Here is a 26,320-nt window from a genome sequence, read left to right on the forward strand (position 1 = left end):
ATATGGGGCAAGCTGGGTGACATTTTATGGCTTGTGCTATACAGGAAGTCAGACTAGATGATCTAATGGTCCCCTCTAGCATTGAACTCCAGCAACCACACACCAAAAACACTAACCCAGGAACCTATCCTTGCAACAAAGCCTGATGCCAACTCTGTCCACATATTTATTCAAGTGACACCATCATAGGGCCTAATCACATTAGCCATGCCATCAGGGGCTCATTCACCTGCACATCTACCAGTGTGGTATATGCCATCATGTGCCAGCAATGCCCCTCTGCCATGTACATTGGCCAAACCGGATAGTCTCTACGCAAAAGAATAAATGGACCCAAATCTGACATCAGGAATCATAACATTCAAAAACCGGTAGGAGAACACTTCAATCTCTCTGGCCACTCAGTAAAAGATTTAAGGTGGCAATTCTGCAACAGAAAAGCTTCAGAAACAGAGTCCAATGAGAAAAACTGCTGAGCTTGAATTAATATGCAAACTAGATACCATTAACTTGGGTTTGAATAGAGACTGGGAGAGGCTGGGTCATTACACATATTGAATCTATTTCCCCATGTTAAGTATCCTCACGCCTTCTTGTCAACTGTCTAAATGGGCCATCTTGATTATCATGACAAAAGTTTTTTTCTCCTGCTGATAATACTTCATCTTAATTAATTAGCCTCTTACAGTTTGTATGGCAACTTCCACCTTCTCTGTATGTGTATATATATATCTTCTTACTATATGTTCCATTCTATGCATCCAATGAAGTGGGCTGTAGCCCACGAAAGCTTATGCTCTAATAGATTTGTTAGTCTCTAAGGTGCCACAAGTCCTCCTGTTCTTTTTTCATGAATATGTTGCATCTCTGGGCCTGACTGGCTGGACACTCAGGTAAAAAGATAGAGGAAAGCCTCAACAGGCCTGTTTTGGAGCCTGGGAAAATCTTGTACATTGTGGGATTGACCTGCTTCCCCAAAGCTTAGAAATCAGAGACAAGAAAGACCTCTTAGGACATCCAGTCCATCACAAAGGGGCCAATGCAGGATTGTTCCCTACAGCATAGTCTCCCAGGGCTTTATCTCGCCCAGTTTTAAAAGACTCATGTAACAGGATGAAGTTTTCTATCTTTGCACAAAATGAGCACCCAGAAAGGAACATTACTGAAAGGGAGAAGAAAAGTACTTTGGAGAGAGAAAGTCTCTCAGAAAGGATGTCTTGAAAATCATGACTACGATGTGACACTCTCTGAGCGAATAGATATTAAACTGCTGTCTCCTACCACCATGCTGGATGTCTGACATGCAGCCTGTCAGAGGTAGAAAGATCTGGGAAATTTATTTTACGGGAAAGTAGGTGCATGTGGGGTTTGTCATCCTTAGACTGAAAGGATCTGGCCTACCTACAACAAAAGAGCCCTGGTGCTTGCATACGCCAGGGGGGCAGAGGGATGGGACCCTGATTGTTATGAAGGGAATGGGAGCTATAGGGTGAAACTGAGGCTCACCCACGCTCCAATCAGAGATTTAAAAGAAGGAGAGTGACGACAGCTAAGCCTAAAATGTTGAAAGAGAGCCCTTAGTTCACTGGATCCGGGCTAAATGCACCGAGTCCCTTGGCAAGCGAGCGGGTGGCACTTTATCCTACCATTAGCTGAGCATGTCCGTTCTGAAACGACCCTCCCGAGTCTCCATTGCCCTCTTCCTGACGGTCCACTACTCGGCACTTCACTGCATCCTGGACCTGCCGGGAGAAACAGATTTGCACAAGACTGAGTCAGACAGAGGCACTGTTTAAAGCAAAGGAGCATCCAACCCTGCTGGGGATAGATTGTAATGCTCACATGGGTCCATGGGTCCTGTTTGTTTAGGGCTTACACAATGGCTTCAGAGGGGCTGAGAGGATACATATCTCACACACCAAAACAGCAATTCCAGATTCCTGCATGCTTACAGGATTATTACATGGGATAGCTTCCAAAGTAGTTAGCCGCTGGATTTGCACAGGCAGGAATAACCATGAATTTATTCTGTAACCCATATTTACAAAGGACCCTGTTGCATAAATCATGACATAGACGTATATAATGTCAGATCAAGAGTCTATACTGTCTGCATATTGTGTGTCATCGAAAACTCATTGAAATCAACGGAAAGACTCCCGACGACTGCAATGAGAGGGCCTAACTGGATAATGAAATTAATGAAAAGACTCTGGGCTAGGTCAATCCCTGGTGTAATTCCACTGATTTCAGTGGTCTGACACCAGGAATCTATCAGGCACACTTAATTGAAAGGAATTATATCAAGGTAACATGCACATATATAAATAAAAATCTCCTTGTCAATGTTATTAATGACACCTCATTTTATTGCAATGGAAAGAACTTAAAAAAAGGAATGTAACTTTTCATCATTGATGGAGTTCACTGGTTTAAAGTAAAAGAAAGTTTCACTTTCTGGTCATAGTCAAGTTTAACTTATGGCTCCCATAAACTGGCACCATATATGTAGTGTTTGGGTTTCCAACACCGCTGGGGACAATTTCAATACAACCCCTAGAAAACAACTTTGTTTTTTGTTGATATTGTCTTTAAACATGGATGAAAACTTTTCTGCAAATCCTAGGTTTTGTAAAATCTTTTTTTTTTTAAACGAAACCTAAATTTTGGACCAATGATAAACTAAACGAGACTTGTCCCCAAAACTCTGCTCCACTGTACGTTTTCAGCGTGACGTCCACCTATCCATCCATCTGTCCAGGCACTTCGGTCACACTTATCACAGAGACGTCTGTATAGCTGAATGTCATGGTCCACAGCTCAAGGGATCAGAGGAATTCCCAGAGAGACTGCGGGAAAGCTGCAATTCCCAATCTGGCCTCCGGTATATAGGTCACACGCAGCCCTCTGGGCTGTGCCCACCTCTCGTCTCAGGATGCAATGCACCATCACAATGACAAAGCCCTCCAGGGAGTCAAAGACAGCGAACAGGATCTGGAAGAGCGCCGACCGCCGATCCGTGATTGCCAGAACCGCAGACATCCAGGTCAGCGCCAGCAGAGGTAGGACCACGCAGGAGCTCCAAAGGGACGCCCTGTCAGGGAAGAGAAAGCAAATCCGAGTTCAGCTTCATCCCCAGCCAGTTAAATGTTGTGATCATTTGTGGGAGCCAATTCAGCCTCCTGATCCCAAAGGGCTGCAGAAGAATTTCCCTCAGTAACAGTGGTCTTATTCTGGGTGATTTCTGAGCTCCCTGGGGGATGCAGGAGGCTGCTTTGCTCATCACACTCATGCTCTCAGAGCAGGCGGCAGACACTTGGAGGGGACTATGGCTCAGTGGTGCAAGCATGCACAGAAATTCGGGGTGGGAAGGAAGGAGGCAGGCATATCATGTCCCACTCATGCCCCTCCCACTCCACACTTTTAATCACACCAGTGGTATTGTCCAAGGAGCGGAGAGAAGATGCGGCCACTGTATGTTGCAAAATGGGAATGGAACATCTACAGCAGAGGTCAGATTACCTTGATGGCCATCAACACTTAGCTAATGGCGACTGGTGCCTGACTGTCACGGCACTCAGTAAATCAGTATCACCTGGGGGTTTTATTTGGAGGGTTCAGGTGGCTAAGCTGACAAGGACAGAGTTGAGCCTGGACACTAAGCTCCTGGAAGCACTTCTTGCCCTCCATCAAACGTTCCCCACATACAAATACCCAGAGAACTAAGGAGGCCGCTGGTCCCTGAATCCTGTTATCTGTTAACAAGGAGCTACTGGGTACAGATGGGACCTTGCCAAATAAGCTCCCTGGAAAACTGGAACCAGTTCTATCTGATGAACCTTACGCTATTTTTGCAAGTGAATGTAGTGCTGGCTTGATGGCTCGTAGGATTCAAGTCATCTGTTTAGCCACAGCAGGGATACTGTACATCATAATCATCTGGAATGTGAGCATCCCTGCACTACCCCAGCCAGGAGCTCCAGGTCTGAACTGGACAGACCACCTCTAGAAATGAGAAGGCATTTCCATCTCCATGGACCACGCTCGACCTCTTTGCCACCAAGGGAGCCAAATCAGTGCAGACTGTGGCAATACATAGGAAATGAACTCAACTTTAATTCTAAACATTTGGGGACAGCGGTGCACAAAGGAAAGCATGGGACTCTATCTACAACAGAAGCTTAGCAAGAATACACACAGAGACGGAAATAAGGAGTGGACCTCAAACTTTTCTGGGTAGAAAATCTTGACCTATACGTAAAGACACATAGCTAGATAACATGACATATTATAGGACATAGATATCATGACTCACACTTTGCAGCACTTACATGGGAACCACTGACCATTTAATGACACTGGGTCAAGTAACTTCTTACCCAATTTACACTCACTCATTATCCAGGCACAATGCCCAAGGACTTCCCACTGCACTGATGGTAGATTGCAGTGATGGGTTATTTCTGTAATTAATAATTATATACCAGCACTTCTGAACACCAGTCCAGGCTTGAGTTCATGAATTTAGGAGCTACTGGTGCAATTAACCAGCAACCTGGAAGAGCACGTAAATTCCTGTGTAATTCCCTTTTCTCCACCAAGTAAAGGGTTTTGTGTTACCATGTAAGGAAAGTGCCGTAACGTGATATGCATGCCCTATAACTGCACATAAGACATTGAATGGAAAGTTCAGGACCGACTCTTGAATGCCCCATTTTTTGCAGACATACTGTAGTTTTTCAGCATAGTCATAAACCATGCAAGTGTTTTAATTTCCCCTCCTGCTTTGCCCCCTCTCCCCCCGAAATTGGCTGAGTGCATCTGATAACAGAAACCTCTCAGAATCACCATTTGCAACATGATGTTAATGAAGCTGACTGGAGAACAAGTGTGGGAAGAACAAAACTGAAGTGGCAGAAAAGCCGAATGGAAAAATGAGATTTGCCTGATGACAGGATTCCACAGGTGTATTCCATGCCAGGATCAGAGAGTCCAACACACCAGCTGTCTGGCTGGGAAAAACAGCTCATTCAAGTTGTTCACCATACTTCTGGTGACTAGAGAGAACAAGGGGAAAGAGAGGGCACTGGACTGGGTGATATCAGACTCTGCCCTCTGGAGTTCCCTGGCCTATCACACTCCCGACACATAAGAACGGCTACATTAAGGACATTAGCAGAAAAGCACAAAACAGGCTCTGGCTACAGCAACAGGCCTGAACCATAGCTCAGATCTGAACCACAAATCTGGCTTTGGATGAGACTGACAGCTTGAAACTGTCTCTGTAACGGGCTGAGTCCAAACATCAAATGCAAAAAAGTTTGGACTCAGATCCAGAGTTCAGAGTTGGGGCTAGATTAGGGCTTTGGCTCAGGCCTGTTTCTAATACCAGTACCCTAGGCCTGGTTCTGATCACATTTACACTAGCATACCTCTCCTGCCTTCAGTGGAGTGCTTCTGATTCACACTAGTGCCAACACCAGCTCCATAAACGACTCCCGTGATGTATATGCGTGCACACAAACTGACTCAATGAGGAGTTAGGGCAGAAGCTGCCCTCCCAAACTCAGACACAATGGCCCAAGACTCCAGTGGGATCACCTTAAAAAAATCCCTCTTCTTCCCTGGAGTCTACATCCTTTCCACATGCGACTGTTCTCCTGCCCCTCTTAGTCAAGACATTCTGTTGGCTCTCTCTCCAAGTCTCACCACAAACAACCTTTAGAGCTGTTACTACACAGTGGATACAGCCCGCTTCCCCGATCCTCCCACCCCCCAAATATTAACCAGAAGAATAATGATTAAAATAACATTGGGCTAGATCCACAGCTGGTGTAAATCAGTATAGTTACATTGACTTCAGTGGACCTGTGCCAACACACCATCTGAGCATCTGGCCCAACTTTCTGATCTTTTTCTGCTTCATCTTCCGGGGGCCTTCTCAGCCATATTCATCCCTGACAAATATTATGGAAATGCTGCTTGACATATAATGCACAATTTTTCTCCCAGGCAGCAGATGGCAATGGGCTATAAATTACTCTGATTTCATTTTCATAGCTCTGCTTAGCTTTTGAAGTATTAAATGCAAAAGGGTTGTGTTATTTTTTTAAAACACACGTCAAGCCTGGGGCTTAAGAAAAAAAAAACAAAAACAAAGGAAAGAAAAACAGGTCTGAAAGGAGCATGCCCTTAATTCCACCTCCTGTGCATTGGCTCTGTACTGTGATTCACACGTACTACATCTTTAGGGCTGTCCTGTTTCTTATTAGGTGCTTTGGCATCCATGAAGCCTTAAAGGGTCTTGATATAACTCTCAGGGCCTATGTAACATCATAATACTTAGGTGCTATGTCAGCATGTCATGACATTGGATTGCAACGTGACATGATGATATTGCTAACTAATGGTGCTGTTATGCAATATGGTTATATAACAGTCCTCTTTCATGGGTTGTCAGAGGGGATTAACCTAAGACCTTTATGGCTTGAGATCAAGAAATAAGGCTTTTGGCTGGCAGCTGAGGTAGGCTTTTATCCTCTTATGTATGTATCCCATGCACTAGAGGGGACAAAGACCCATATTCTCCTGGTGTGGATTACAGTGACATTATAGCATGGGTACTGTGCCACTGGATCACTGAACTAGGATGCTGCTTTCACAAGGCATGATTATGGTCCAACAGTGCTACGTGACAGCACAGAGACAGTACATGGCCATCATGCTGCTACAGCACCGTATGATCCAGAGAAATGGTATCATGTCAGGATATGTGGATGCTACAACACAGCACAATGCTATAACATTATGATGTCATATGACAACACTACAATACTGGGGCCCTCGCGTTTCTTCAACAGGACTTATAGTGAAAAGCGAGCAAACCACACGTGGACCATATTCAGCCTTGTCAAAAGCAGGGACATGTCATGGTCTTTAATCAGAGGATGTTCACCAACACTACACCCCCAGTAGATGCCCTGTTTCATTCTTTATTATTGACAACTCTGGAAACTCCATTTTTGCCACGGGACAAAGATAAACTAGGGAGAATTCAGAGGAGAGTGCCACAAATGACAAAAAGGTTTGGGAAACAAAGATCTACAATGATGAAAGTTTAAGAGGATGGGCCTAGAGAAAAGAAGACTAAGGCAAGGAGACACAATGATTGCCCTCAGAGGCATGTTACAAAGAGGACTGAGATCAATTATTCCCATTGCTTTAGGATGACAGAACAAGCATTAATGGGATAAAGATGCAGCAAGAAATAAACTTAACTCAAAGAGCAGCTCAGGCTATGGAAAAAGCTGCCAAGGGAGGTGGAACTGCTAAAGCTGGACACAAGTAAGACTGAGACTAGACACACATCTATCAAGGAAGATTTAGGGATAGTAATGTCAGTCTTGCCCTGATGCAGAGGGTAGAGATTAGCTGATCTTATGGAAGCCCATCCTAACCCAAATGCTTCTCTAGTTCTATGACCAGTTGTAGGAAAAGTGGTTCACAGACTACCAGCACCACTCTTCCCCCTGCTCAGCTCAAGTTGTTGTCTCCGTTTTAGGGACCCTCTTGAGAGAAGACCATAAGAATCACAAGTCCCACTCCTCTTTCCAAGCCGCCCTCCAGCAGGATGAGTCTAAGTCCCCCAAGAATACCAGAAAAGAAGCTAACGTTTGGGTTTGCAACCAACAAGTTCTAATGGAGCCATCAGGATATGACTGCCCATCTCCCCACAATTGCTCCCGGGGATTGTACTCCCCTCAATAGTTAGATCCTAAGCCCTGTGAATGGAAGATCACAAGACCTGACATCTCATGTACATGGAACAGATTCTTCGGAGGCACTTGAGTAACTGCTAAGTTAGCTGTGGGATGGCTACCATTCCGAGACAGTTTATTAGCGATGGCCATCTTGACAAATCTAACCAAAATATACAAATCAAAAGATTGCACCGCGAGGTCCTGCTAAGTGAGACAGGACTTTGACACCTAAATATAGAAGCTGTTTTTTTGCCAGTCTAAACAGGGGCCTGAAGTGGCAAAGAAGCATCTACATATTGAGGGTCCAATTCAGCACTCCTTACTTGTGTTGCATAGCACTTACCCAGGTGAGTAGTCCCATTGATGGTACTAACCAAGCATGAAAGAGCTACTCAGGGTTAGTAAGGGCCACAGTAAGGGCCCTGAAGGCACCTAGAATTTTGTGGAAGTGAGCCAAGAAAAGACTGCAAACGCTCTGAGATCAAGAAGCAGATAGAGGCATCTCTGGAGGATAGAGAAAGGGCAACCCCACATCCTGATCAATGAAAAATAGAAACGGAATCCCCGGCACCAAGACGTTCTTGAAAGGACAGACTCCAAGAAAGGCTTGACAGCCAGAACAAGCTGCCTTAGAGTCTCGGTGGAAGTAGTGGATGCTAGTTAAGTGAAGGAGAGAGGCTAGGAAAGCAGCAGCCATAAAGGACATGGCATGGCAAAATTCATAGAACAAGTCATGCCCAAAGGTAGCCTGAGACCTTACGATTCTACATCCTGTTCCTAGGGAAATCACATAAACAGGGCGATCTTCAAAGCGTGCAAACATGGAGGCCTGTTGGTTAGGACCGTTTTAATGTTTAGCTCCTCCATCCCTTTGATAGTCCAGCAAGAGCCATCCTGGAGATGGGCGCGTACAGGGGTGGAGCGGTAAGGGGTGGCAGTACTTTTGAATCCTAAACAGACACTTGCATAATGGAGAAAACTTTCAACCATAGTAGGCTTCGGCTGTGGCTTTCGAATGTCAGTGCCTAGACTTCAGCAACTAAATAAGCAGCCTGATTCTAAGTTGGGAGTGGGTAGAAAGAGACTCTCCCTGGGCGGCAGGTTATCCGTTAATTGCCCACTGCGGGGTTTCGTGCACATTTCTCTGGAGCAGCTGGGATTGTGCACTGGTGGAACAAGATACTGGACTAGATGGGCCATTGGTCTGATCTGCTCTGGCCATTCCTAAGTTCTAGGCATCCCCAGCTCCCATGGAAATAAACAGAAGATGCAGGTGTTCCTCCACAAGGAAACTGGGAAATAAGGAACTGATCCAAGCATCACTGAAATCCATGGAAAGCCTCATGGCAGTGGACTTTGACATCTCCTGTCAAAGTTTCCAGCACAATGTAAGAACAGCCTCTCCTAAATGAATCCCCCAAATAATCATGTATTTGTTTAACAAAAGTTCCGTGAGTTTAAAGGGGCGTTTAAATTCCAACTATCCTGATGAGAAAACATGCTGTAAAATTTGGTTCTTAATGAGGACACTGGCCATGGGCTGGTAAACTACTCCCACCTGAACTGGTGTCCCATGTTTCCTATTTGCCTGAGATTCACTTGGGGGGCAGGTGGGGGCAAGGATCCTGGGTGAAATCGATCCTGGACCACCTGAAATCAATGGGGGTTTTGCCATTGACTTCCCTGGGGCCAGTGTTTCAGCCCCTGTCTTTGAACATGTCATATAAAGTGGCATGTTCACTGACTGTAATTCTAGCTATCTATCTATGTATCTAATCAAAACAACCGTAACTTCAATTTTCTGCAGTGCAGTCCCCTTTTCATAGTAAACATGCAAAGAATTGGTATGGCTGAGAAGACCATATGTAGCAGTCCCATTTTCAGATCAAACCTCTTCCCAAAGTGGCAAAAAGGCAAAAGACTTTAGGGTAGCTTTTGCCCAGAGATGAGGGAGCAGGCACAGCAGGCACAAATCAGCTGAAGAGAAGTCCCAGTAGGAAGAAGAGCCCATTCACCAGCAAAATGCTCTCTGCATCTTCTCAAAGAGCAGCGTGGCAGAAAACAGTTTTACAGCATGACAGTAGAGTCCACAGCTGGAAGCCAACTTGGTAAAGGACACATCTGGCACGTTTCCCTGCACTTCATGGGTCAAAGAGGTCCAAAGTTTTCCACCTTCTCAACTGTTTCAACGTTTCCTGAGCGAAGAAACCTGGCAGTTTCCAGTACCCCTGACCTTTGCCTTGCTCTTACTTCCCACCTAGCCCTCCCTACCAGTGGTATGGTTTGATACCAACCAGTCTGAGAATGACTGGTGCTCAATGCCTATTTCTCTGCCTCCTCCTCACTCTGATGGACAGGTGTTTTCATGACTCAGCTGTCAGAGTACTGTAACTTCCCAAAGCCAAGCAAATGGAGACCCTACTGTGTATTTTCATGCACCATCATCCCAGATGCACTCTGCTCTCCAGGGGGCCTTCTGGTCTGACAAGTGATGCCTGTGCTAGACTGAAACATTGAAATAACAAGGCACGGCTATTCCTTCTCTGCCTTTCTCCACCAACCACCGCAGTCACTGCTATAGTCTGTGTCAGAGAGGAGCCAAATCTAGATCTGCCCCATGCAATTTTCATCCAAAGGCCGCAATATCAAAGGGCAAAGCTGGCCCCAAACCTGGCATTAATGACTTGAATGCCCAGCATAATGAAATATTGATATCAAGAAGAGGCATGGTCAGCTACTCCAGGACTTTGCCTCGTTAACAACTTTGTTTGCAAGTGATTTGGCATGGGCAAAATGATAATAATGAACCGCAGAACCAAGTGGATGATGGGAGTGGGGTCGGGGCCAACTATACAAATTCTTCTTCAGGTGCTCAGATGTCCTTTATCAAAGGCAAGATCACAGCAAACAAAATCTTGCACTGAAATTTACTGATTTTGTTATTCTGTTGCCAGGGAAACAAGGCATATATACATTCTTTTACTAAGTCCCTTCTGATACTTATCAAATCAATTAAGTAAAACGAGAAGCTCTCAGGCTCAGTAGGAGATGGTGATTTCCAATGGCCCTGTAAAGCCATTTTTAAAAATTTGAAAATGAATTAGATCATGATTTTGTAAAGGAACACTGTCAAGTAGAATAGGACAATATACTCAAATTTGTTTCAAAAAAGGAGTGTGGCTTACAAAACTTAATATCAATTACATTTTTATTTCATGAAATATATCATTTTTATTAATGATCATATTTTTTGCTAGAATTAAACATTCCTCCTCAGTGATCGGAAACTGAAATGCAACAATGTCATGCTAATTCACAAGAATTGGTATGTGAAACTCACTAGAAACACACAAGTGCAGTTTCACCATCCAAGCTGGTGAACAAAGTAACACAGGATCAACAATGAAAAGTAAATACGATTTTTTTAATCCTCAGTTTCAAAAATCTAAACTGTCAATACAGTTGATTGAAATTTTTCATTCAAATTATTTTGAAGAAATTTTGTCATTTTTCAAAAATGAAAATTTTCAGAAAACCTTTTTGATTTCTTGAAATTTTTCAGTTTTTCAAAGTTTTTCAGCAAAAAACTTCACTTTTTTGGTTCGTGTTTTCCATTCAAAATTTTGATTGGTTAGTTTAGTCAAATGATGGGGACTTTTCAAAATCAAAACCATTCATTTTTGAAAAAAAAATCATTTCAAAATCGAAACATTTCACTTTTGACAATTACAATCAAAATGAAAAAAAAACAAACAAAACAAAACCAATGCTGAAAATAGCATTCCACAGAAACTTTCAAAAAACAAAATCCTTATCCATTAAAAAAACAGCAGAACAAAAACATCCCTGAGTTCAAGATTTTTTAAAATTTCAACCAGCTCCGGTTAGTATCAAAATTATGGCATTTAACAATATTTTATGTTGTCACTTGACAGTGTCCCTTGAACCAAAGGCATCTAAATCCAGTTCAAACTGCTCCCTGCTTCTATAAGACTCTGTGCCGAAGAACATGCAGCGAACCAGGGGCTCCGTCCTTCGAGGGGATGTGTACTCTTGCATGATCCAGAAAAACACTTAGTCTTGATTCAACAAAGACTTCAGTACATGCTTAATTTTAAGTAGTCTGTCCCACTGAAGTCAATGGGACTGAAGCACATGCTTAAGTGCTTTACGAAACTGGGGCCTAAGGGCTTGAGCCTGGAAAGTCCTATGGCCTGTGTTAGGAGACCAGCCTGGATGATCACAGTGGTCCCTTCTGAATTTAATTTGTGCATCGATGAGCTATTAAAGTCAATGGGAGTGTTGCCATCAAGAGTCAAGCCCCAAGTGCTACGTTGAATTTGGGGCTGTAGATATATGGTCAACTTTAAGAACGTGATAGTCCCATTGACTTCAGTGGGGCTAGTCACCTGCATTACTTTAAGCACATACCGAAGTGTTTTGCTGGAATGCTCTGTGCCCGGTAGGGTCCAGTCTACCCTAGGACTTTAACTCTTGCAGGCCTTGTACCAGGGACATTTCAGGAAGTCTACACTTCTAACTTCTTATGGCCCAAGGGGATGGGAAGGCAGGGGGGCGGGTGGGACATGGGGAGAGAAAACAAACAGGGAATAAAATGAAAGAGGGAAATCAAATAAAGAAAGCGAGAAAGAAAGAAAGAAAAGAAGTTGAAATTAGAGGAACTAACATGGCGTTACTGGTGGCTGTGGCCGAAACTTCTGCGGAAGAAACTACTCCACACTTGGAACATTTGAGCGTCATGCCGTAAAGAGGCACTGCCATCTGACTGCAATTAAAATCAAAAGACTGAAACAAAACAAAACACTTTGCTTGTGAACACAAACGAAGAAAGGAACAGAAGAGAAAAGGAAAAAAAGGAACCAACCAGCCACACCACACCCAGTTTGAGCAAGGAGATCAAAAGCCAGGAAGGAATAAAACTCTCGTCTGTGTCATTCCAGATGCAGGGAGCCAAGTCAAGAGCTGTGCTGGTGCCACTGGTGTGGGTGGAATCGTGCTGGGAAAGGTTCTGCCAGGCTCAGGGCGACCCTCTGGTGCCGCCATTAGTGGTAACCTTTTACTGCATGTTTTTATTACCCTCCCAGGCCTGCTTGCATGTTTTTGACCTTGAGAATATTTTCTCTCCCCCGCTGTCCTTTGTGTCGTTTTTGCTTCTGGGCCCGGCTGCGGCGTGTTGCACTTGAAAGGCAAGAAGTAGGGCTGGTGGGACCAGCGCTGTGTTGGTTTATTTTGTTTGATGAAGCAGAGGGAGGTGTAGTTGAGATGCTTTTTCCGCTGTCCCTTCTGCGCTAGCTCAGCCAGCAGGCAAAATGCCTTAGAACCACAGAATATCAGGGTTGGAAGGGACCTCAGGAGGTCATCCAGTCCAACCCCCTGCTCAAAGCAGGACCAATCCCCTACCTTCCTAGCAGCAGATGGTGACAGGAAAGAAACAAATCATTAGTGACTCAGGGCCAGATTTATAAAGGTATGCAGAGGCCTAACCATGCCTAGCAGAATTTTCAAAAGCACCTAGGCACCAAGTTCCCATTGAAATCAATGGTGCCTAGGCACTTCTGAAAATTCCACTAGGCACCTATCTGCATTTTTAGATACCTAAATACTTTAAAAATCTGGCCCTTAGTCCCTGATTCAGCAAAGCAAAGAAGTCCATGGTTATGTTTAAACACATGCTTAAATCCTATTGACTTCAATGGGTCTTAAGCATGTACTTCACATTAAATGCTTTGCCGTTTAAATGCTTTGCGGAACAGAGATCGGATTACTCATGTGTGTAAGGTTAACCATGTGCTTAAGAACTTTGCTGATTCAGGGCCTAAATCCTTCCATAAAGGGAGATGGAACTGCAGGTCCCACCCGGTTGTTTCCTTGCCTCCAGCAAGGATCCTCTTTTAGGAGTCGTCAACGCCTAGCTCTGGGCCTTGCTCATAAAAAGGACGTGTCTGCACAGAAGCCGGGGGTGGGGGGTGTAATTCCCAGCAAGGGTAGAGGTACACATGCTAGCTCACATCAAGCTGGTGCACTAATAAAAGCTGGGTAGCCATGGTGGCCTAGGTGGCAGTGGCTCTGGCTAGTGGCCCGAGTACATAACTAGGATCTCAGACAGGATTGTAGTCGGGCGGCTAGCCTGAGCCACCGTGCCCATGCCGCAATTTTTAGTGTGCCAGCTCAGTCAGACCTAGTGTGTGAACTTCTACCCAAGCCGGGCATTACACTTCCCAGCTGCTGTGCAGACATCCCATACAGTGTAGGCAATTATACATCCCAGCTGTTCTGTCCATGTATCCGGAGAGTGATGGCACTAGCCTGAGAGACAGGTATTTGAGGGCACACACAGAGGTTTGGACACAACGCCTGGATTTAATAAAGCCAGTAAAATTGCTTAACAGCAGAGAGGGTGTTACCTCACTGGCAAGAGACAGCATGATATTCACCCCCAGTGGTCTGGATTGCACCATTGGTGAGAGGCAGTTAGCTAATTCCAAATGCAAAGTGTTTGCAAACCCACTTTGCCTTGAAGGTGGACTAGACAAATGTCTTTCCCTAGCTTTTATAACTCTATATTCAATCTAAAATACAACAAAGCACATCACTGTGAAAACCAGCATAGTATTTATGGTAAAAAAAAGCAACGAGGAGTCCGGTGGCACCTTAAAGACTAACAGATGTAAATCTGTTAGTCTTTAAGGTGCCACCGGACTCCTCGTTGTTTTTGTAGATACAGACTAACACGGCTACCCTTTAGTATTTATGGTGTGTCCAATGGTCACATGGGCTTATTACTTAAAAGGTTACTGGACCGTTTTTAATCAGCTGGTATAACATAAGCCATTACTTCCTTCAGAAATAATGACTTGTAGCTAAGGTATCTCACAGCTATCACAGCCTTGAGACAGAGGGAAAATTAGCTCCTGGCTCCATTGGGTGTGGGTGTATAAATACATGCATGTCTTCTAGAAAGTGTGCTCCAAATTCATGGATAGGGTAAATCCTGTGAAATTGATGGAGTCGCACCAGGCATAAATTTGGCACTGTGTGTGCCTTGCTGAGACACATCCACTGAATGACCCTTGAAAAGGTGCTTTCTCCCCAGATTTCCATTGTGGGCCACAAGCAACAGGGAACTGTAAGGAGTAAAAAATGCAAGATCTAACAAGACATTTGATGGGAACCTCTGCTAGGAAGGACATAAACATAAGTGACAACACATCAGCTAGAGGTGGAAAGAGGTCTGCTGTCATGTGTGCACGCACAGCTGGGGCGAGTAAACACAGAGACAGGTGGTTCATATTCTGGTGTGTGTTTTGTGAGGGAGGGGCTGACTGTGTAGTCCACATGTGTCTATTGTTGGGGGAGGGGAGTATGTGCAGTACAGCAAAGGAAATAATCATAGTGAACAATGTATTTAGTGAATTTAGCTTCTTTTTCTGCTTGCTAAAAGACCACAAGCTCTTCCAGAGTATTCATGAGGGCCTGGATTGTGATGCATTTATTGACTAGTACCTGAAGCCGTGAGTAGCCTGACTGATTTCAGTGCCACTGTACAGGAATCAAAATCTGATCCCATTTTAATTTATTTGACATCTTTACAATTGTTTTGCTCGATACTCTGACAGCAGATACTCACAATTCAAGCTGTGTTGTGCCTGGACACAGGACCACACACCGATAACACCCAACTGCTGAACGTCTGCGGCAAGTGACTGCAAAAGGGATAAGACTGGCCATAGGGAACCGATTGACAATGCGGTGTGAGTATTCACTGAAAACGTGATATACTGTTTTCCCCAGTTCTAGTGCACAGTGTGTTGATGTACATGCGCAGCCTGATTGTGCGCATTGATCTGGCTATCTATATATCTGCACTCATGGTTGTGCTATCAGGCCCTGATCCTCAAAGGTACAGAGGTGCCTAACCCCCTTTGAAATCACTGAAATCAGTGGGAGTTAGGTGCTTCAATATCATTGCAGATCTGGGCCTAAGCGCCAACGTGTGTGGTATGCGGGTGAAGTCATTACCGTGAGAAAGTCGACATTTGCCAACAATATTGACAGAATAATCACAGTTATTTCCTGTTCTAAGTATAGGGGAAAAACCGGTTGTATCTCAGATATCATTGTATGGTGATTGTTGACTTGTTAATGAGAACTACTGTAGGTTAGGGATTGTTTTGGGCTCATTATAGTGTCACATAGCTTTCTCTCCTACAGCAAACCATACTTCTTGCCTCTGCTATAAGAGAAACAGAATACACTGGCTATACCAGTTCCCCTCCAGTGCCCAAACACAAAGATCTCCAGTGCAGTTACTTGTCTTGATGGTCTCCAGAATTACCTTCCAACACAGCTCCCAAGCCCAGACTGTAAGCGGCTGGCTAGATGTGACACAGTTCCCTGAGGCATTTCAGGGTTCTCAATGGGTGTGTTTCAAAAGGAGAATGAAATTGGCAAAATCATTTAACACAGAGAATGTTTAAAATCACTGCACGCACACACGCACACATGGAAACGAAAGAGGATAAAAGAAGAGAAAGGGGGGAACAACAAAGAACATCAGAAAAAAAGGGTGTTTTTCTTTGTCAGTTTTGTTTTCAAAGTATAACTTTCAGTATGATCAATAACCAGCTGGCATCTTTTAAATACGGACTTTGGGGTGTTTTTTGCTCAGAGAGAGAGAACGTGAGACAATAACTCTCTCCTTTGCTAATCCAATCAATGACTTATCTGAACATTCACTTTCAAGTGTAGTTATCTGGCTACAGACTCTTGTTCGGGGTTAAAGTATTTTCTCTAGTTCTTTCTTTGGAGAGGAGGCAATAAAGCCCCCCCTTTTAGCAGCAGCAGTGTGAGGTAGTACACTGAAGGTTGCTCCCCAGGTCTCTCTTTTCCAGCCAGCAATAAGGGATGGTGCACTTGCAGACTTTCCCTCAGTTATACAGGTGTAAAGCCACTGATGTCAACAATTTACGCTGGCGTGAGAGAAGAATCAGGGGCCTGATCCTCAGCTGTCACTTATCAGCCTAGCTCTCAATAACAATATTTTTAAAGAAATGCACTGATTCCCCACCCAGAGGAATTATCCTCCAGCAGACAGGGTGACTGGAGGTTTTAACATCCCTGCTCTTTGCCTCTCTTCTCTGCCACCTCTCTTCCCAAAGTAAAGCCAGAAAAAAGGTGCTTATGCAAATAATCAACAGGGCTGTCTAACTGGAAAGACTGTCCTTGCAGGCAGGTTGCCAGAGAACGTCTCACCTCATTTCACTGATGACCTATTCCATTTGGGAGCCTCAATAGCTTGAATCAAAAAGTCATCTTTTAAAAAATCCTCTTATTCCTTGGTGAGGATTAAAAGCCCTCCATTGCACCCGCGTGAGTCAGGCATAACGCCATTAGCCGCTGACTGCAGCTGAGTTACAAGAGTAGAATCTGTATTCTCGCTGTATTTTTCACCACTGCAACGCCACTGACATTTTAAGGCATCTTCAGGCCCAAGAATCCTGTAAAATCCTTTGATTTGGAAGGGAGCTAACTGCACGGTGAATCAATGGTAAAGATCATGGAACTTGCACCAATTCCACTGAAATTAACACTTAGTGATCATGGCACCTGGTACCTGCTTACTGGTATACAATGAACGACAAGCTGATGGTTTGGAGAGAAAAGGTGGGTGAAGGAATACCTTTTACTGGACAACCTTCTGCTGGGGAGAGAGACAGACCTGAAGAAGAGCTCTGTGTGGCCCGAAAGCTTGTCTCTCTCACCAACAGACGTTGGTCCAATAAAAGGTATTCCCTCACTCACCTTGTCTCTCTAATATTCTGGGACTGACATGGCTACAGGAACACTGCTAAGCTGATGGTTTAACAGCCTTCAAGATTAATGTCCTTCCCTGACAGAATAAGGACAGCAGCACCTCTCCGCCCACATTGCTCTGTGTCTCTGACTTTTGGGGAGTGGGGGGGGGCAGGGAGTGTGCCTGGCGAGCTCACACTCCACGGCCCATGGACTTGTTGGCCTCGCTGGTCTTCAGTACTACAACCAGGAGTAAAAGTCAAGACCCTTGACTCTTACAATGGTGCCTAATTCACTAGATCCCAGTGGATCTCAGGCAATGACCATCATTTATGAGCCCTGATTTATCCACCTCTACAATGGATATGTTAATGTGGCATCTACTTAATTCCCAGGGCTGCAGATATAGTCAATCCTGTACCTTTCCCACCCACCCCTTGTGAATCCAGTTGCCTCCTCTCTCAAGTATTTACAATAGGCTCATCACTGTGGTATTTAGGCACCAACACTCTCGCCCCCTTGCTGCAAGCGACATTTTCAAAACTACAATGGCACCTCGGATGGTAAATCAGAGACCATCAGCCGACAGCAATGCAGGAATGGAGGTGGGCGTTTGTGCTCCTCACTGGAAGTACTGGAAGGATAGGGGGCAGACAGTCTGTACATGAAGGGCACAGGTAGGGCTGCAGGGTTTGGTGTGTTTACATTATCAGAGGCGCTGCGTTGCACTGCTTTACTTCTGACCTGGTTTTAGACAGACTCTCTGGAGACTATGGGCCGTTTTCTGGCCCCTTCCTTGAAGTCTAAGAGGTAGCACAGGCTGCAAGTCTGGCCCAGATGCTGCCTTGCGTGTGTGAACTAACTCGTCACAAGGGAAAAAATGGCCCAACTGAAGCCAGTGGGACAAATCTGATTGTCTGCAGCGGAAGCAGGGGTTGGTTCTAAGCCAGCCAAGTGCTGGCATGGTATTCAGGCTCTGTCTGGCAGCCCACAGCGATACCCCCTGAAATCAGTGCATAAGGGCTGTGGGAGCTGGCTCCCAAAGAAATCGAAATGCTTTCCAAAACAAAACCAGGGGGAACTGCAGTGTAAACAGCCTCTGGGATACCAGTCTCGCTCTATCATTCTCTCTGCCTCTCTCTCTCCAACATGGCATCTGCCCGGCCCTACACATATGTGCACTCAGAAAGCCAGCAGGGCCCATTTCTGTGAGGCCCTGAGCACCATCATTTTGGCAGGCGTTGAGGGTGCTCAGCACTCTACAGGATGCATCCTCCTTGCCTTTATACCCCCTGCACCTCTCCCCAGCTTGCGCCACGCGCCACACACTCACGTCCTTCTCCTAGCCAGCTGGTGTCGCAGGGAGTTAGCACTAAGCGAGGCTCTTCCTAATCTTTGCTGGGATACGTCAGCCTGGGCCTGAACGTCTGACCCCCGGGCGTGCTAACACAATGCTGCGTCTCACATCTTTTGTCTCTGCTGCACCCAGCGGCAGAGCAAAAAGATGATGCTTCTGTTCTTGTTTCAAATTGGTCTTTTTCTGCATGTGGGTTTATTTCCAGTCCGTCTTTCCGCTCTCTGTCTGGTTATTGATCATGGCATTTTTTATTTTCATTCTTTGCTTAGATGTATTGATAAGGCATACCCTGCCCGTTCCTTCAGTTTCTTATCTGTTATCCCATCTTTGGATACAAGTTTGTTAAAAACCAGAATGCCAATAACCATGTTCACCTGTTGAAAGAAAAATAACAGGTTTGTTTTTAAACAGCTCAGGATGGACTCAATAACACAAAAACGTTTGGTAAGGTTGGCACATGAACATCTACTCCAGCTGACCAGTAGTCATCCCCTTACCATACCCTCTTTCACTCCCCCACCAGGCCAGTGGGTTTAGCAATACCCAGTGTAGCTGCCTGCAGATCTGAGAGGTCACTGTGACTCAGGACAAGATTGCAAAGCGGTCAGATCATTGCACGAGCATTTGAAGCCTAATGGGCTTTGGGTGACGAACGCTCAGAGTCTAGAAATGAAAACACAGGCAGCCAAATTAGCAGGGCAGTTCTGGGGACTGCACGAAGAAAAAGGCAAATGGGAGAGGAGTCAGGGGCTGGGTTTCAGGGGCTTTTCAGCGTCACCGACACAAGCTAAAGGAGCTGCTGCAGCAACAGCAAGGTGAGACCATGCAGTGCTGAGAGTCTGCCATTCTCACCGCCCTGTGGTTCTGCTCAAACGAACTCCGAGACGTGGCGAAAGCAGCCACATTCAGGGCAAGGGGGCATGGCAATGATATAGCTACCTTAGCCTTGCGTTGGCTTTGGGGGATGATGCAGTTGCCAAGGGTGGAGCCTGTGCTAGCCATCTGTTTCCAAGAGGTGTTAGAGCAGCGGTTCTCAACCTGCGGCCCAATCAGCACAGAGCTGCGGCCGATGTGACATCCTCAGGGCCATACAGGCAGTACTGGACCCGGCCCACAATGGTAAATAGATTGAGAACCACTGCCTTAGAGGATGAGTCCTGCCTTGAGTGCAGGGAACGGACCTATTGAGGTCTCTTTCCCTCCTACACATCTATGGGAGGGAACCACATGGTCATTTGGCATGATTGGTCAGGCTCAGAACAGAACTCTGCTGACCACACTCAGAGCTGTGGGCATACACCATTGCGGTGCGTGTGTTTCCACTTCTCTTTTATCTGGAGAGTTCAGACCACTTATAAAAGCATGAATTAATGTGTGTGCTGATCAGACATATGGGGAAACCGTGACCGAAGCAACAAGGACCTCCTGGAGTTCAGATCTCACAAGGCGAAGCCAACGCCCTTCGCGGTCCTGAATGCACAGCAGGACTCACTGCTACAAGCTGCATTTCTGCAAACACCACTGGGCTTTCAGCATGCGGTACGGAGATGTGAATGTGCCATCGTCACACAAGTATCACTCAGGTCACAAGAAAATGCATTAAGGGGACAGGAAAGGAGGCCGCAACCATGGTGGAAAAATGACACGATCCAGATTTTGTTGCCATGGGGTCCTAATACTATTCTGCAGCTCCCCACATGCTCAGGTTAGAAATCCCACACATGGGGCTTTTCAGGAATGGAGGGCTGAGTCCAGAAGAGATGTGCAAGGGGGGCTAGTTGCACATTGGCATGCGAGGGGGAGTCTAAGTGATGAAGTCTAGTGGCGTCTGAGGGGACATCTACACTGCAGTCGGCAGGTGTGATTGCTGCTCCCTTGAATAACAACAGCAGTGAGGCCACGGCAGCATGGGCGGCAGCTACCTGAGTATGTACCGAGCCCTGGGCTAAATCAAAGCTAGCTCAGGTATATCTCCGTGTGCTGCAATCACACCTCCTGACTGCAATGGAGACATACCCTGAGCGCATGTCTAGAGGCAGGCTACGCTGGTGTACAGAGCACACTGCGGGGCAGGAAGATGTACGTCACACAGCTTAGCCCACCCTACAGTCTCCTTTAGACGTTCTGAGATTTAGAATCACCTCTGCATTTGACCCACTGGCTTCAGCAGGAGCAAGAAGCTCACTGATGGGACCTCACGGCTGGGAATGAACCAAGAAGCTCTGAGGGGAGCTTTGAAAATGTCGCCTGCATAGTCCCACCCTCCTACTCTAGCCAATGGAATTGCTCAGCACCAGGCAGTCTCCAGCTCTGGGTTTATTTCCTAGAGACCCTGCTAGTGGCACAGAAGGCCAAATGAGGCGTTTGGGGCTTTCTAGGGTAGACAATATAGGGTCATTCAAAAACAGTCCTAAAAGCCGACTGCCTCAGGCCAGTTTCCACCTAAAGGCATCAAATCCACAGGCTAAAAGAAAATCCTTCAGGGTTTTCAGCTAAAAGGAGTAGAAGGGAGAAAAGTCTGTTTGGCCTGAATCCACTTGCCTAAATCCATTAATCTGTAAAGAAAAGAGAGGGCTGTTTTCATTGATTTCCAGTTGATCCAATAGCACCGTCCAATGATGTGAGCTAACAGTCCATTAAATAAAAGCCTGCTTTGGTTACTCGGGCAAGCAGTCCCAACCATGCCTGCTGGTCTGCTCGTGTCAGTACAGGAGGCAGAATCTGGAGTGGTCGGACCTGATTCTCTCCTGCCTGGAGCCCTGCATGTAAATGACACAGGCAACCTTGTCCTTGCATTCTGCCATGGCAGCCCTTGACAGTCGCGTGGCACTGCTGTAAATGACAGCACCGGAGGCACGGAAGAGGAGAATCAGGAGTTTCTTTTTCTGAGCTAGGAAACTACCAAAAAAGCCAAGAAAAAGTCGACCAGAGGTGAGTTAGCTGCATCCCAAGAACCTAAACCACACTGGGACTGTGCTACCAAACGTTGCTAAGAATGGGAAATTACATTTGGGCCTGGATCTTGTTTGGCTAGTATCCACCATGAGCTAGATTAAATGATCATAGAATCATATTATAGAATCATAGAATATCAGGGTTGGAAGGGACCTCAGGAGGTCATCTAGTCCAACCCCCTGCTCAAAGCAGGACCAATCCCCAACTAAATCATCCCAGCCAGGGCTTTGTCAAGCCTGACCTTAAAAATATCTAAGGAAGGAGATTCCACCACCTCCCTAGGTAAATGATGGGGGAAGCCCAAGCCCTGGTACAGCTACAGCTTTGGCTCTAGCGCAGCAAGCAGGGACCAGTCAGTATAAGAACGTGGGTGAACCGCGCAGTCTGATCTCTTTTGCTATCGGTTATTTACTTTTCCTCCCCTTGAGGAAACTGCTGTTGGGGTTGGATCAGCTGCTGGGTCACCTGATTCTGTTCCACAGATATTAATAAAATCCAAAACCACTGGGTGCGACTGGCCGTGAGAAAACTCTGATGACCCAGAGCCACTCTGAGCAGTACAGCCAAAGATCTCTGCAGGAAATCGATCGCTGGTTGAGCACAGCACTGTGGGTGTTTTCTGCCTGCTGTACCTACTTGGTCTACTAGTGTGTGTCCCCAGCATGTCAATAGGTGCGAACTGCCTGACAAGTGTAAGGAGTGTATTCTGCCTGAAACACAGCTGGTACATTCAGAGCTTTCTCCCTGCTGGCGGTTGGTAACACAGCAGCGTAACAGGTACACTTCTCCTGGAAGTCGATGGAACTTTTAGCTGCAACTCAAAGGCTCATATGCAATCCCATGGCAAATCATTTCTAATCAATCGTCTCCAGAAACATCCATGTTATGTAGTGTAACTCAGTAATTGAATCAATAAAAGATATTTCAGCAAATAAAAATCATAACCGTGTTTCTTCGCAAACACGCATTGGAGTATGGCAGTGGCCTGCTTACAAAGACATCCACTCTTAATTACATGCCTCATAACTTCCCCTCTTTATCTCTGGGATGATGTCTAGAAATGAATGAGCAAGTCTGAGATCCAGCCATTGAGATAACCAGAGGAAAGAAGCTGATGATTATTCTTTGTCTCATGTTAGCCAAGCTCTGAGTGTCTGCATGCAGAAATCTGCTACCACAAACCACACTTCCATGCAAAGAAGTATCATCCTAGGGTTCACCTCAGATCAGGTGAGTGAAACCGACTAACATACTGAATTTAGCTTTGGGAGCTTGGCAGGATTTTAGGCTCAGCGTCATGTCATGCCTTTGTTCTTCCATTGCTGATGTCAACGAGAGACGCATATGCAGCTGGAGATGACCCTAAGAATAGCAATGGCTATAAAGACATTTTCAAGCCTTAATATAGAGTTTGATCACAAGAAGCAGGACAAAGGAGGGATGGTCTTGTTGTCAAAGCACAGACCTGCGACTCAGATGACTGTGGTTCAACTCCTGGTTTGGCTACAGACTGCCCGTGTGACCCTGAGCAGGTCACTTACTCTCTCTGAGCCTCAGTTTCCCATTTATAAAATAGGGAGAATACTGCTTCCTCTTTCTCCCACCCTTTGTCTGTCTATTTAGACTGTAAGTTCCTTGAGGCAGAGACTGTCTCTCACTATGAGTGTACAGTACAATGGGTTCCTGGCTGGGGCTTCTTGGTGCTACTTTAAAACCAATAGTGATAATCAGTACGTCCACATGGGGGTACAAAACCCACGGCTGGCCCAGGAAAAGCTGACTGGAGCTCATGGGGCTTGGGCTCTGGGGCTGAAAAATCGCTGTGTAGAAGTTCAGGCTTGGATTGAAACCTGATATCTGAGACCCTGCGAGGATCCAGCCCGAGCCCGGCTGTCTACACAGCACTTTTTAACCACACTGCCTGAGCCTCATGAGCAGAATTCAACTGACTTGGGTCATTTCTCTCTCTGTAGACATGCCCAAAAAGAGAAACCACCTTGGGGGGCCGGAAAAGAATAAACAAGGAGAAAGGGAATGTGAACTAATGGAAGATCTACACAGCCAGAGAGAAGCCTGGAGTAATGGTGATACCTGTATTGTGAGCTCTCAGGAGCCTTGCAATATTTAGTGCTGTTCTTAAAGCCTCATCTCATGGAGTCATGTGATCACATGAGAACAGCAGCTTTGACTTGCAAGAAAGTAAATTTCTAGCTGTCATGACTGCAGGGGAAAAGACTGAAACCGTGAACCCTAAAGGCTCAAAAACTCCAAGGCAAATAAAAAGAACCTGACTTCTTGTTTCTACAAGAGACTCTCATGATTTCTGAATGCTTTGGATTGGCAGTGCTGAGGTAAACCAAACAGGGGTTTCTCTACATCATCTGGACAGTGAGGAGGCTGAATTTACAGGCCTGGCTCTTTAAAATTCCTGCTGCCCAGCAGAGAGAATGCATTGAATGCACTGAGCTCAAGAAGACACTCCCTTTCTGGAGGCCGATAAGGACAGGACTGTAGGTGGTTGGAAAGGGAGAATAATAAAAGAGATGTATGGGGAAAAAGTACTATGCTTCTGTTTTCAAGTCAAAGAGAATCCCATTCTAAGAAAAACTGGAGGATTAAGTTCCCTTCCTCCCTAGTGTCTTGTTCATCAACACAGCAAAAGCAAATTGGCTGGAGGAGTGACAATGACTCCAGTTTCTCTGGATATTCCAAAAGTCACTTCCTACCCACCAGGGATGCGTATCAAGTATGGTTTAAACTTATCTTGGCCACCAAACCATATTAAAAATATGGTACAAGGGCAAGTGATTGGCTAATCTGAAAGCACTTCTTCTTCTTGTTCTTCTTCCCTGTATCCCATCAACTGGCATCAGGTCACTGTGCAAGCATCTGCCATCTTCATCTACCCATGGAAGTATTAAGGTCCACCTGCTTGCCATCTTCTTTGATGGAATCATCCATCACTTCCTCAGCTTTCCTTGGGGCTTCTTTCCTGCCACCCACTCCTGCCATGTTATCTTCACCAGGTCCCCTTCATTTGTCCTCGGCATGTGTCCAAATCCGCAAAGCCACTGCACTGACACTGTATCATACTATTATTAATTAGGATTGACTATAAGAATAATTTGCTCTACAATAAAAATGACCCCAACTGCAACATTACTAAGTAAAGCCCAACTAATCCTGCAACCAATGAGGTATATTGTGCTGGCTAGTGTGTATATCGGTGTACCACTGCCCTCTATTGAATGTAATCTGAACTGCTCGACTGTGTGCCATAGGCCCTATACTGCTAGCAACTAAAAGAGAGTCAAATTTCCTTTTGCCTAGCTGTTAGAAGCCTATTCTAGAGCAGGATACCCTGAGCTCTATCTCCTCCATCATTATGAAATTGCATAGGGCCAGGGCACGACGCACAGTGATGTCCTAGCAGGCCACAGCTTTGTCATATTTACTCCTGTCTACATGGGATTGTCACGTATGCCCATGCAGTGAAAAAAAGCGAAAGCTTGATTTGTAAAGGAACATCAAACATTGCGAAAATCCCCATCTCCCAGAGATTCTCCAGCACCCAGAAGGCCTTTGCAGCCCCTTTGCCTGAAAGCAGGCAAAATAACTGGAAAGTAACCACAAATTCTCTTTATGAGCATGGTTTAATTTAGTTTAATGTAGCAGTGGATCTCCCCCATCCATGCACTCTGGATCATACTGTGAGCTGAAATCAAAGGGGGCTTGCCTAATGAGCTGCATAGGACCTGTTCAGCACTGTCTGACCACTGATTTCAAGATCTTCATTTAGCCTCTGAAAAAGAAAATCTCCTGCATGCACTTCCAGTCTGGAAGAGTGATCACATACACACTGGCTGTACTGGCTTAGCTTGGTCCGATCTCAATGGGGAATGGCAATTTTTAAAAGAGGTTGGCAGGATTTCCCACCACTGCCCTGCGATTCCATCCAGTTCGGGCCACAACGTGGCAGCTTTAACCAGCTTGGTTCTAAAAGGAGGCTCAGAGTTGATATGTTACATTTCAGAGCCAAATTGGTCAGCTGGTGCAAGTGGCATGCTTAGCTGCTAGTGAAATCAGCACATTTCTGGCCTCTGATGTTTTTGCTTTTTCCTACAGGGTTGTTTCTCCTGAAGGGGAGATAAAAAGGAATGCAGGGGGGAAGGGAGTGAGGAAGGCATGAGGGAAAAAAGAAAACTCTCAAGTGAGAGTAAATACCAAAACGACTGCAGCCGCTGGTCCCACGAAGGCATAGAGAAGGCCTCCTTCTAATGACAGCCAGCAGCTGGAAAACAAGGAGAGAGAAAAGAAGTTACCCAAGCGGCACTGTCACCCCAATGGCCAGCATCGCTGCAAAGGGGGCTTAGGCCTGAGAAAATCACAGCATGTCCCAATAATACCATACACAGAAGTTCTCCCTTGAGGCTGT

General features: G+C 45.6%; 1 protein-coding gene across 10 annotated transcripts in view; it reads right to left on the reverse strand.

The window, feature by feature from the left end:
* ADGRB1 (adhesion G protein-coupled receptor B1) overlaps positions 1–26,320 on the reverse strand; it is a 370,873-nt gene that overhangs the window by 25,488 nt on the left and 319,065 nt on the right. For 7 of the 10 annotated variants that reach the window (XM_074943756.1, XM_074943760.1, XM_074943755.1 and 4 more), the window contains 5 exons: positions 26,110–26,176; positions 19,219–19,304; positions 12,448–12,546; positions 2,923–3,094; positions 1,647–1,742 (listed from right to left, as the gene is read on the reverse strand). In XM_074943756.1, the coding sequence (XP_074799857.1) occupies positions 1,647–1,742; positions 2,923–3,094; positions 12,448–12,546; positions 19,219–19,304; positions 26,110–26,176 (520 nt within the window). The remainder of the gene's footprint in view (positions 1–1,646; positions 1,743–2,922; positions 3,095–12,447; positions 12,547–19,218; positions 19,305–26,109; positions 26,177–26,320) is intronic. The other 3 variants (XM_074943759.1, XM_074943758.1, XM_074943757.1) reach the window with 1 other exon arrangement.

The sequence above is a fragment of the Natator depressus genome, chromosome 2, assembly GCF_965152275.1.
Source record: "Natator depressus isolate rNatDep1 chromosome 2, rNatDep2.hap1, whole genome shotgun sequence".
Lineage (NCBI taxonomy): Eukaryota > Metazoa > Chordata > Testudines > Cheloniidae > Natator > Natator depressus.